Source organism: Rhinolophus hipposideros (assembly GCF_964194185.1).
Source record: "Rhinolophus hipposideros genome assembly, chromosome: 13".
Lineage (NCBI taxonomy): Eukaryota > Metazoa > Chordata > Mammalia > Chiroptera > Rhinolophidae > Rhinolophus > Rhinolophus hipposideros.
Window position 1 is genome coordinate 11549291 of NC_138059.1, and position 13318 is coordinate 11562608.

General features: G+C 41.3%; 1 protein-coding gene across 1 annotated transcript in view; it reads right to left on the minus strand.

Annotated features, from left to right (window-relative positions):
• Nucleotides 1-6930: 6930 nt before the first annotated feature.
• Nucleotides 6931-13318, minus strand: part of ZNF572 (zinc finger protein 572) — a gene marked incomplete at its 5' end in the record, with an annotated part of 53817 nt that continues 47429 nt past the window's right edge. Inside the window, 3 exons of the mRNA XM_081070894.1 lie at nucleotides 6931-10012; nucleotides 10991-11104; nucleotides 13011-13182. Of these exons, the coding sequence (XP_080927020.1) occupies nucleotides 8496-10012; nucleotides 10991-11104; nucleotides 13011-13182 (1803 nt within the window). The 3' untranslated portion in view covers nucleotides 6931-8495. The remainder of the gene's footprint in view (nucleotides 10013-10990; nucleotides 11105-13010; nucleotides 13183-13318) is intronic.

Consider the following 13318-nt stretch of genomic DNA (forward strand, 5'->3'; position numbering starts at 1 on the left):
TGTTTTTATGCTTCATGTTGTCCCAGAAGCCTCTTAAACTATCATCATTTTTTTATTATTATTATTATTCTTTTTTCCTCTTGCTGTTCCAGTTTGGGTGTTTTCTGCTATCTTGTCTTCCAAATTGTTGATTTGATCCTCTACTTCTTCTTGTCTACTGGTAATTCCTGCTAGTGTATTCTTCAATTCAGTTATTGTAGTCTTCACTTCTGACTGGTTCTTTTTTTTATGGTTTCTATGTCTTTTTTTATGCTTGCTATCTGTTTGTTGAAGTTCTCACTAAGTTCCTTGAGCATCCTTAGAACCAGTGTTTTGAACTCTGTCTCTGGTAAGTTGTTTGCCTCCATTTTGTTTAGTTCTTTTCTGGTGTTTTCTCCTATTCTTTCATTTGGGCCATAGTTGTTTGTTTCTTCATTTTGGCTGCTTCTCTGTTTTTTCCTATATGTTAGGTAGCTCTGCTATGTCTCTTTCTGGGTGGCCTTATGTAGTAGGTGCCCTGTGGGGCCCTGGCACAGTCTCCCTGGTCACCTGAGCCGGGTGCTCCAGGAATGTCCCTTGTGTTCAATGTGTGTGTCCTCCTGTTATAGTTGAGCCTTGATTGCTATTGGCACATAAGTGGGTGGGATTGGTCCTCAGGGTGACTGGCTGTGGGGTTTGGCCACATCCACAGCTGATGCGCTACTGTGCTTCGGGGCTTACCACACAGAGCAGGGTTTGCCCCAGTGGGCTCTGGTGCCTGTTGAGACTGCCCTTTGGGTGTGTCACTTGTGGGGCTAACTGGGCAGTACTCTGCTGTGGTCTGAAGCCAACCTCCAAGTATGTTGGTTGTGGGGCTTCTTGGCAGGGGTTCTGGTGCAAACCTAGGTCAGCCACTGCCTGTGATCAGCTGGGGACTACCTGGTAGGAGCTACAAAGCGGTCCATGGTTGGTTGCTGCCTCTGCTGCACCTGAAGGCATGTGGGAGAGGCCATACTGTGAACTAAGGACAGCTGTCACCAGTACCGGGTTTGGGGTAGCTTCGCAAAAAGCCAGGACACACTGAGGCCTGCTGCTACCTGCTGCCAGTTGCTGGTTCCTTTAAGGTTCCGCGGATAAAGCTTCCTGTGGTACGGAGTTGAGTGTGGCAGGGTCGCAGTGAGTCAGCAGGGCGGAGCTGTGGAGCTCACTAGGCTAATGAGATTCAGAGTTGCCCATAAGCATAGGGGGTGGGCTCAACGCAGGAAAGATGGCGTCTGCCTGCCGGCTACACAGAGGAGGACTACATACAGGGACGTTGCCGACTGTCCTCCAGGCTACCCCGCTGAGGTCACACACCTCAGCCTGCCCCATATGTCTGTCTGACGCCTCCCAAGACACCGTGCCTCTGCCGGAGCCCAGGGTGAGTACCTACAAGCAATTCTGTGCGTGGACCCTTTAAAAGGATATCTGGTTTTCCCGCCGCCTTCTGTCCCACCCAGACTGTCAGAAACCCCACTGTTTTCACAGCCAGGTGTTGTGGAGGTTCCTTTCCCAGCACCAGTCCTCCTGGATGGGGAGCCTGGTGTAAGGCTGGAGTCCCTTACTCTGCTGTGACCGAGATATCCTTCCCAATTTTCATCTGTCACACGATGTTCCAGGCCAGCCCATTTCATATCTCTGTCCCTCCTAGCAGTCTCAATGCGGCTTCTTTATATCCTTAGTTATAAAACTTCTGTTGAGCTAGGTTCTCCAGGTTGATTGTTCCATAATTCAGTTGTAACTCTGATGTGTTCATGGGGTGACGCAAGCACAGTGTGGATTTACTCTGCCATCTTGGATCGTTTCCCTAATGTTGATCACAACTTTGTTAATTTAAACAAAAGTCACCCTCAGGTCAAAGCAATTTCACTTAAGTCGTAAACAAGTTCATTTGAAATCATAAGAAAGCAATAGACAAAAGGGGCAAAGAAGTAAAACAAAGAGAAGTATGTCAAAGGTGTCCTGAGAGAGAGAGTGGGCAGGAATGGCAGGAGTAAAACATCAATTGTGTCCAAGACAAACATTCTACAAAGATTAAAAGTGTGCAAGAGTCAAGATGAAAGATAGCCTTTGTTACAAAATGATGAAATTTGCCTAGATTTTATTGAAATCTAAGATCAGTGCCTTTGCTCACCCTACTTCTTACCCCTGGAGTGCCTACTTTAAATCCTATGACTTATGTACACATCCTTTCTGCCTTCTGGAGCACAGCTGAATTGTCACCTCTTCCATGACCCTCAGTAAGTCACATAATAGTTTATTCATACCTTTTGTCCCAATCTCTGACTACACACGTATGGTGGCGTCTCATCATCATGGCTTCATGAAATCGAAAGTTCCTTGTACCAGACATTTTGCTGAGTTTTAGGAAGCATGGCACCTGTCATCATTTTTCACCCAAAATATTATATGTTTTATCTGCTAATAAAATAATGATGTGTCAAAACACTTTCACAGGTATCATATGACCCCTAAACACTGATTTTAAAAATAACAAAAATGGAACTTAAAAGAGGTTAAGTGGCTCTGCCAAATCACAGCTTATAAGTGATGAAACCCAAAGTTAAACTCCTAGTCTCCAAATTTTGTGTTCCCCAATATTCATTTTTTAAAATTTTTACTTAAAAATATAGCCAACCCAAATATTCTTAATTATCAATACCTGCTTTAGCTTTCCTCCATCATCATAAAACCAAGACTTTGATTCTTTCCCCAATAACATTCCTCACTGGTATTGAAATATTTGGCTGCTTGAAATATATGTCAAATTTAATAGGACTCAAGAAAAGAATATCAGTTTCAAGTGTGGAAAATCATTTTCCTGAAGGTAACTCTTCAATAAACTGCTTGTTTTTATCTGTGAGTTCCTATATTGCTACCATGGTGGAAGGCTTGAGCAGGTGACACTTACAGATGAGAATACAATATCACCAAGATGATTGTTACTTGGTTACCCTGTAGTTGCGGTTATCATTAAGATTTTTCCTTATTTAAGTAGGTAATTTCTTAATCTTTTGAAAACCACTTTCTTCACTGGTTTATAGTCGTCTATAGTCTGAGATCTGCTTCTAAATTGGGGGCAAAAAGAGCATTTGTGATACCTAGCGTAGGACACAGACTGAGTGTCTATACTTTCTGAATTTAAATGTTGCATAACCATCACTTCAGTATGTTTTAATCTTGGCATAGCTCCACTTATTCAAAAACAAAAGTCTGTTGTCACTCAGTCCTGAAGCAAAAGTAATGAAATAGGACACAAAAACAGCCACTTACTTATAGAAACTAATAAGCTATAGAATATGTCCAAGAGAAATACATTCTAATTATGCATTATAGGCAGCGTTCCAAATGTTTTAGCTCATTTTGTCCTCTCAACCACACAATAAGGCAGGTACTATTTTTAGCCCCATTTTATAAACAGACAAGGAAGCTAACATATAGAGAAGTGGTCACACAGCTGCTAAGTAATAGAGCCTGAATCCAAACCCAGGAACTCTGGCTCAGGAATCTAGGCATGCATTCGTTTTTCTCCCCAAACACATTTGATCTTCTCATTTTGTTACTTAAACACCTCTGTTGTCGCTGGTAGCTTCATTGGGCAGGCCAGGCCTCGACTTGTGCCTTTTCGAGTGCCATTCTCGATGCAGGGAAAAGCCTTGCCCTCCTTTCTTCAACTATCCAATTCTTTTTAAGACCCAGATTATTTCTTTCTCTTGAAATTTTTGTAACTCCACCTCTTTGCCAAAGCAGTCACCAATTTCCATTGTAATTATCAACTTACATATGCCTTTTTCAAGAGATTCAACTCCTTAAGGCAAGGACCATGTCTTATTCATAGTTGTATACTCAACACTTATATATATATATATATATATATATATATATATATATATATATATGGTAAGCATTTTTCAATGTATGGAATACAACCTTTCCTTTCCTCATTTTATCCTCCCCTGCTTTTTTTTCTTTCGTACCAAACTGAGCAATTCCCTTTTCACTAATATTTTTTATTTGTAACACATTAGAAATGTATTAGATCAAAACCCTCAGAACTTTCTTGCTCACCTCGACCAAAAAGACTTACCTCCATAAGATTTGAATGGGGGTGAGAGAGGGCATATTAAAGGTCTTCTAGGGTTAGTGTGAGAATGGACCCAGCCTCCTAGAACAGTCACTTTTACTTCCAAGCCAGCCCACCTTCTGTGAACTGGACAGGTCATGGTATTAAAGGGACCTGGGGGGACGCTGAGACTATACAGCCTAATCCAGTAGACTTCATCCACTGGCGAATACCCCTCAACAAAACAAATAAAGACTTCACATGCTGGGCTTTGTATCGGGCTTTGGGATTACAAAAATAGAATCCATTCTCTACACTCAAGGAGCTGACAGTCTAGCAGGAATGCACATCCTGGAATGGAATACTTTTGGACTCTAGCGTAAAACAGATAATGAAGCATCTGGAATCCACTCAGTAACTATGGAGCACAATGGTGTGCAAAGCACTGTGTCGAACTTCACCAAGCTTGCATTTTCACGGAGCAAACCTAACCTACTTTATAGTTATCTGTAGGTCATTGGAGTGTCAAATTACTAAATTTGAAGATGGAGGGTTTAGCATAGTAAGTACAGTTCAAGAGTTAGCAGAGAGAAAAGCAATCATCTGAAAAGCTGCATTTTCCTCCCAGCCCGTCCTTACATTGGTCCCTCCCTCTGTCTTTTGACCTCTGTTAAACACATAGTAGGCTCAGGTTGGGCTGAATGGATGATTATACTGTGTGAAAGGAATTATATAAACTCAAATATAGAATAAGGAAGCAAACACAAGTTTTGTCATTACCATGATTTCAGAAAGGGAGAGACTGGCGGAGATGAGTATGTTGGACGAATGTATAAGGGGTGACAGTCACAGTGCCACACGCCACCACTTCTCACCATCAGTGAGGAAGCTCCACAGCACTAAGGAGAAGGCCCACTTGGTACATCCAACTGGAATGACTTCGAATGATGGGAGTAAACCTTTACCTCAAGTACTATTACACGGACTTATGGTGCGTTCTAGTTAGGGAGTGAGTTCCCTGCTACATTTCTGAGTATATGCATTAACATGGATTTTCTCACTTCATTGTAGGGGAAAAATAATAAGCCCCTTCTTTGAGTAGGAAGAAAAGAATACAGGAATTTTCCCTTTAATTTAAAAGAAACTATGAAACAAGTCACTTACAAATAAGAATGCTTTGTTTCAGGTGCGAAGTCCTTTATGCTGGCAAGAAAAATAGAGAATACAGAAATTTTACTTTTTGGGGAACTAAACAAAGAACCAATTTGCTGATTAATGAAATTGAGGCAAAAGCATTATGTTCTCTACCATAAATGACAAATCTCTCGTTTTCCTAATTTTTAATTCAAAGAGACAAGGATTCTTGCGAAATTGTTTTATTAATGGAGCCCATTTTAACCCATTTAAGATGTGAATATCTATATCCCTGTAGATGGCAAGGTTTGTAAATTCATTTTTTGGGTTTTTTTTTTTAAAGATTTTATTGGGGAAGGGGAACAGGACTTTATTGGGGAATAGTGTGTACTTCTAGGACTTTTTTCCAAGTCAAGTTGTTGTCCTTTCAATCTTAGTTGTGGAGGGTGCCGTTCAGCTTCAAGTTGTTGTCCTTTCAGTCTTAGTTGTGGAGGGCGCAGCTCAGCTCCAGGTCCAGTTGCCGTTGCTAGTTGTAGGGGGCGCAGCCCACCATCCCTTGCGGGACTCGAGGAGTTGAACCAGCACCCTTGTGGTTGAGAGCCCACTGGCCCATGTGGGAATCAAACCGGCAGCCTTCAGAGTTAGGAGCATGGAGCTCTAACCGCCTGAGCCACCGGGCTGGACCTGAATTAGGTTTTACATAATTGTGGGAAGTCATAAAACATAGTGTATGTAGGTGATAGGACATAAATCGGACCTGTTGTTAATCTCTTCAGATGCAAATTAATTTAAATTGAACTTGCTATTTTGTTCTTACTTAAACTCAATCCTTTGAACAACAAAAAAAACTGAACCAAGCAAAAGTGTTTTTAACAGTCCACAAACCTGAAACAAGATAATCTTGTGCTTTTATAATACCTTCTCCCTTAGGGTTCCTGAGGTTGGTCATAAAGAATCCACAAGTTGGATAAATTTGTGGTTGTCTTGCTACTTCTAAAAATGTGTAAGGGACACTTTTTGAAATGTTTCAATCAATAATAACCAGCTACCACTTATTTAGACCCTGTTTTATTTTGAGCACTGTGCTAGATGCTTTGCAAACAATTATTTAGTCCTTACAGCTACCGAGTAAAGTAGATATTATCTCCACCTTACAGATGACAAAACAGGTTCAGAGCAATTACTTGCCACCCATCATGTGATCAATGATTTTGTACAACCACTGCCTTAATTGAATTTCAGCCTCAATAGCAAATGCCCAACTTTAATTATCAAACATTAATCAAACTTTTAGTGGGTAAAAAAAATAGTGTAAAAACTTCTCAGATATTACAGTTTAAGACAATTTGGGCAATCCTATATAACATACAAAGGTAAAAAGATGCTTAAGAGAGGTTCACGTAAAAGCCAGTAATGTGGGGCGGCTGGATGGCTCAGTTGGTTAGAGCACAAGCTCTTAACAACAAGGTTGCTGGTTCAATTCCCAAAAGAGATGGTGGGCTGCCCTCTCTGTAACTAAAGATTGAGAACAGCAACTGAACTTGGGGCTGAGCTGCGCCCGCCACAACTAGATGAAAGGACAATGACTTGGAGCTGATGGGCCCTGGAGAAACACAGTTCCCCAATATTCCCCAATAAAAGGAAAAAAATTTTTCAAAAAAGCCAATAATGCCCAATGTTCTCCCCATTTTAGAAAGCAGAAAATCACCTGAAATATTTCTTAAATACCATTATTTGTCATCTTTTACTCCTTTATTTTTTAATCCTGTAACCATTCAAAAAGACACAATTGCCTTGCCAGTACCAGGTACACCACTATCATGAAAGAATAAATAATCGCCATGCAATTCATTTACCCACCAGGTATAGCCCTTGCAGCAGCTGTGATTGGACCCTCCTGGCTCCACATTCCTAATCTGTGTCTCTCTATATACTTCATAAAATGTATTTTGAATCCAAAAATGAGATGAAATCCTGGGCAACTCAGGAGACTTTCCTTTCCTACATGTCTGCTTTCTGAACCAGCAGGAAAAAAGTGTGGTTAGGGGAATAGGAAATATCTTGATACTTTACAAAGCATCACTCCCATTGCACAGATGGGCAGGGAGGTTGGGGTCTCGGTTATCAGATCCGTGTGCCACATAAGTCAAGAAGCAAAAGAAAACTGCCGAGACTGCAACTAAGGAGTCTTGGTGTCCAATGGCAGACTGTCCCTGGACACTGGCTCAGACTCGGTGGGTTAATTATTTAAAAAGAACCCAGTTTCTGATCTGACCAGGGATTATGAAATGGGAAAACTGAAGGGTAAAGACTTTTGGTCAAAAATCTTAAAACAAAAAAATTCAAGTAGCCTTCTTCCTAATCTGGCTTTGGCCAAGACAATGGGATCAGACCACTAGATAACTGAGATGGTCAAACATAAATTAAAACATAGTCATTAGAAAGGCCAATCTCTAGACCCAGTGCCTTTAAAACTCTAACACATTTCTATTCTATACTGCAGTCCCTCTTGAAGAACAGAAATCCCAGAGCATGTCTATAGGAAATACGAGTCTTGTAGGAAATATCTATGAATCTGACAAGAATGATGACCTTGAAATAAAGAACTTTTTGTGATATTCAATACAGCAGCCACCAGTCACGTGGGGCTGGTACTGCACATGTAGCAAGGGGCACGTGTGACTAAGGTACTCGATTTTAAATTTCATTTAATATCAATATAAATTTAAGTTTAAATAGCCACATGTGGCTAGTAGCAATTGTTATGGACACTGCATTTCTAAATACTACAAAAGTTCATGTCCAGCAATTAAAAATGCATTTGGAAAAAAAAAAAAAAGAATCTTCCTTAAGATCCCACAAAAAGGCCAGGAAGTCACAATTATTTGTTCAAAAAGAATCTTTTTCTGATTAATTCCCTGATGCCAGTAATAATTTATTGCCACCCAATCAGGCAAGAGAAAATAAGGCAATTTAATGTCACTCTCAGCTTCAAGCTTTCAGGTGTCTTTTTATTTACTCTCAGGGTTGTCCTTTACGTTTTCCTTTGAAGCTCTTCGTATCTTACTGTAAATCAAAAACAACTTCTTTTTCTCCATCTTTGGTAGTCTCTCTCACTGGGCAGACTCAATGACCTGGTAATCTGGATCTTTCCATCCTCTACACTGAGAGGTTAACGTTTTCTAGGTATTTTGACAACAAAACCAAAGAAACTTAGTAGCACACTGATCAGAGAATACCTTAATTGTAACAGTCCAATAACAAAAGAGAACGAAAAAACAATAACAACAGGCTTTGCAACTCAAGTGGGAGATGAATTTGGGACTGAAAATGAAGAAATGAGGGCCATTTTCCCTGAACAGTTTTTCCAAGTCCATTCATGAGGAAATCCTTCCACTTCAGGAGGCTTAAAAGACTTTTCTCTGTGAATTTTCCGATGCTGACTGAGGTAGGCACTTCGGCTGAAGCATTTCTCACAGTCGGTACATTTGTAAGGTTTCTCTCCTATGTGGGTCCTCCGGTGCCTGATGAGGTTGAAGCTCTGACTGAAGCACTCACCACAGTCAGGACATTGATAAGGTTTCTCCCCGGTGTGTGTCCTTTGGTGAATCACCAGGGTGGAACTCTGACTAAAAGTTTTCCAGCACTCAGGACATCTGTAAGGTTTTTCTCCCGTATGTGTCCTCTGATGTCTAATGAGATGGGAGCTGAGGCCAAAACTCTTTCCACACTCACAACATTTATATGGTTTCTCTCCAGGCTGGAGTCTGCATTCTTCTATCACATTGCAGTTCTGACTCAAACTTGCTGCATATTCAGAGCTTTCATAAGGTTTTTCTCCTGTGTGCATTTTCCGGTGTGTAATGAGGTTTGCACTTCGACTGAAAAGCTTCCCACACTCTGTACACTGGTAGGGTTTTTCTCCTGTATGTATTCTCTGATGCTTTATCAGAGTAGAATTACAACCAAAGCCTTTCCCACACTCAAGACATTTGTAGGGCTTCTCACCGGTGTGTGTCCGCTGATGGCGAATCAGGCTGGAACTCTGACTAAAGCCCTTCCCACAATCAGGGCATTTATAAGGTTTTTCTCCAGTGTGAGTCCTCTGATGTTCTATTAGGACGTAACTGTGGCTGAAGCATTTCCCACAAACAGGACATTCATATGGTTTTTCACCTGTGTGTGATCTGTGATGCTGAATGAGGTGAGAGCTGCTGCTGAAACTCTTCCCACATTCAGGACATTTATAGGGTTTCTCTCCCGTGTGAGTCCTCTCATGGATAATAAGATGGGAAGTGTTGCTGAAACTTTTCTCACATTCACTACACTGATAGGGCTTCTCTCCTGTGTGTGTTCTCAGGTGCTGAATCAAGTGAGAGCTGTTACTAAAGCATTTCCCACACTCAGAGCATTCATAAGGTTTCTCTCCTGAGTGGGTCCTCTGGTGAGCACGCAAATGAGAACTATTACTGAAGCTTTTCCAACATTCGGAACATTTATAGGGCTTGTTTCTGAAAGATGAATTCTGCTGGACAGGGGCATTGGTGTGTTCTCCTGGGACCCATCCCCAGTGACTGGGTTTTGCTTCCTCTTGTTCTGTAGCATTTCCCGGATTCTCTGACTTGCCGTCATCCTCACAGAAATCATCACACCAAATCTCATCTCCTTGGGACCACGTCAGTGGCATTTCTTTTACATCCTCGTGTTTACAATATTCTGGGCCATTTCTTTTAAACCATTCTGATGAGGCTCTCTCTTTAAGTTGATTTGCCTTAGGGCTATTGTGTTGAACAATTTTCAAATCATTCCTTTCATTTCCTGCAAGAATAAACAAATATTCTAAACATATTCCCTAATCTTTGCCCTGGGAAGGAAATTCTGAATTGCAGTGGAAGAGAGGGAATAACAAAGTAAAACCTCATAAATTATATATAAAAAAAGGTGTTTAAAGCTCGTTTTACTTCTTTTACTCTGTGTTCACCAGAAGCAGGGGAATTTTCTGTACTTAAGCGGCAACACTAATCAAGCACAGGTGATCTTGAACAACATGGGTTAGGGGTGCCAACCCCCCTGCACAGTCAAAACTCCACACATCACTTTGATTCCCCCAAAAACTTAACTAGTAGCCTACTGTCGACCAGAAGCCTCACCAAACATACATAAACAGCTAACACAAATTTTGTATGTTATATGTATTATATATTGTATTCTTATAATAAAGTAAGCTAGAGAAAAGAAAATGCTATTAAGGAAATCATAAGGAAAACACGTTTATAGTATTTATTGAAAAAAACTTGTGTATAAGTGGACCCGCACAGTTCAAACACACGTGTTGTTTAAGGGGCAACTGTGTTTGAACAGTTGTCAGCAACTGCCAAGGAGGATATCAATCTAAAAACAAGCTCACTAACTTTGTCATAGAAGACATAAAAGAAAAAAGGGGATCTGGGTAGGGAGACATTGAATAGCACGCCATCTGTGGTGAAAACTAGACAATATCTTCATTAAAATCTGAGCATCTATAGAACTAATGATAGCCACTATTTATTAAGAATAGTAGCTTGGCATATCATATCTTATTAATTTTAAAATATAAGACAGATGCTATCATTCCCTTTTTTTTATTATTAAGGATGAGAAGACTGAGGCTGTAAGAGTTAATAAAGCTTGTAAGTTACAGAGCAGGGAATCAAATTAAACTTTGTTTCATTCTAATGCCCCATTCTTTCTACATACTATATAGCACATCTTATAATGAATTTCCAAAATATTCAGATCATCTTCTTGATCCCTCACCTGTAAAAGGGCCTTTCAAACTCTGCTTCTCTGCGAAACCATTGGAATCTGAGACCAACAGTGTTTTCTCTTGCTCCATCACAACGCTCACAGCCAGGTTAAGGATCAGAAATCCTGTGGGAGGAAATAGGTCATGTTTGGAGGCATTTGGTAAAATGTATTCTTCCTTCCTTCCCAACCATTGTAACAATTGTAGGTACAGAATGTTCTGTTAATAATACTGAAAATAAGAAAGATGGTCTTTAGAAGTCTTTTAGGAAAATCTTTTCTCAGATACAAGTGTTTAGAATTAAGACTTAATCCAATTTACCTTTTCCAAGGAAATAATTTAAAAAATTAAATCTTCACATTAAAGTCTGAGGATCAAGCTTCAAAAATAAAATGAATATTAATAGTCATTTTCCACTCAGAGCTTAGAGACACTTTTAATTGAAAAGCAAACTAGTTTTTTGGAAATTACCAATAATAAGACTTCAAGGAATCGATATGCAGGTATGAGAAGCAGCTAAAGAAAAAGCATCCTGTTTAGTTTAGAAAGAATAACTTGGTCCTTGACAGAAGGATGAAATCTTTTAAGTCAACTTCAAAAGAAAATTAGGATTTATATAACCAGTAACAAGAAATTAGGACAAAGCAGGGCTAGAATAATTATAAACAATAACCCCTAAATAATTAAAAACAATCACCGCCTAACAAGGGACCTCTTCCTTGCCTGTAAGTCTATTATAGTCAAGATATCCATTTCAAACTAAACCTTATCTTCCGGAGCCAAATACAATCCCTGACCTACTTTAAGGGACTAGAAAATGTGATCTATCACTAGAAGGCAGTCACATATGAACATGGTATCCATTTCAGGATATAAAGAATACATAATCTGGGAAAAACGAGAGCCTAAAAGAAGGACTTACAAAGGTATGCACATGAAAAAGAAAATGATATAGTTCTAATTTTGACCCTCTTATTGCCTATTACGTGCCAGGCAGTGAACTAAATAATTCACACACACTATTTCTTATTTAATTATCACAGTAGACCTCTGAGGTATGTTAACAATTACCAGCACTTTACAGATGAGATAAAAAGACATGAAGAAACTTTCCCAGGGCAACGTAATCTGAAAGTGGTAGAGCGGGATTCAGTCTCAACTCTGTTTGTACCCTGACTGTCACGCTATTATCTATCACAGTAAACTAGAGCAGGAAGCAGAGCTGGGCATGACCCCAAACTGCAAATGATCCTCCAAAAGGGCCTTTATTTTGCAATATATTGACTGGATTTTTAGAAGGTCTAAAGTCTTCTAAAGATTACAGCCTTCTACCTTATACCCACTCCCTAAGCACCCTCAGCAATTAGGGATCTGTTAAGAAAAGGTGAAACTAGACTCAATTATAAACATCCCTTGGCCGAGTGGGGAAAAAAAAAAAAACAGACACCTGAATAGAAAGAAAGAAAAAAAAAGGAAAATTGTTCAAACGGAGTTATATGTTTTGCTTTCTGACTTGCATATTTCTATCAAACTCCTTACAGAGGGAAGCGAGAGCCTGGGTAACAGATAACCATTTTGCCTGCTAAGAAACTGTTCATTTTGGTCGGAGTGGAGCCCTTAGCTCAGTCAAACGGCAGCAAACTCAAGGCCATGGATGGTATTAAAAGGCTGTCCGTAAGGTGTCACTCCACCGGGAAGGCCAGCGTTCAATGTCAGGGCGCAAACGGGACGAGGATGGAGCCTGAACGCACTGATTAAGAGCGGCTGGCAGGGAACGCAGGTCGGGGTGCCTGCAGGGTGAAGTTCCCGGAGACCAGATCGTCTCCCGCTGACGACATCCTTTAAAGGACTCCACAAGCGGGGGAGGGGCGGCGGCTTGGGCGGCTGCAGAGGCGGGGCCCTGGCCCCTCGCGGCGGGGCGTCCCCCTCCGGGAGGTGCTCTGCACCCCGGGCTGCAGTTTCCAGGGCTCCTGCCCGCAGCCCTCTGCTCCCTCCCCCGCCCCCCGCCCCCCGCCCCGAGAAGGAACTCACTGTTCTGGGGGACACACCCAAGGCGCCCTGCACCCCAGCAGGCCCAGCCGTCCGGGAGAAAGGGGCCCCCGCTCCTTCGGACCCCACCAACCCAGGGTCCTAAACTCTCAGACCAGCCAGCCAGGCGCCGGAAGTTGCCCTGTCTTCCCAGACTGGGTTTCCCCGAGCCTCTCTAGAAAAACACCCATGGCCCCTTCTCGTTGATCTTAACCCCTAGGGTCCCGGACAAGACGGAGCATGCTGGATTTCCTTCCCTGGTGCTGCCATTCGCCAACCGTACTTCTCCTCCCTCACATTTGTCAGGCGCC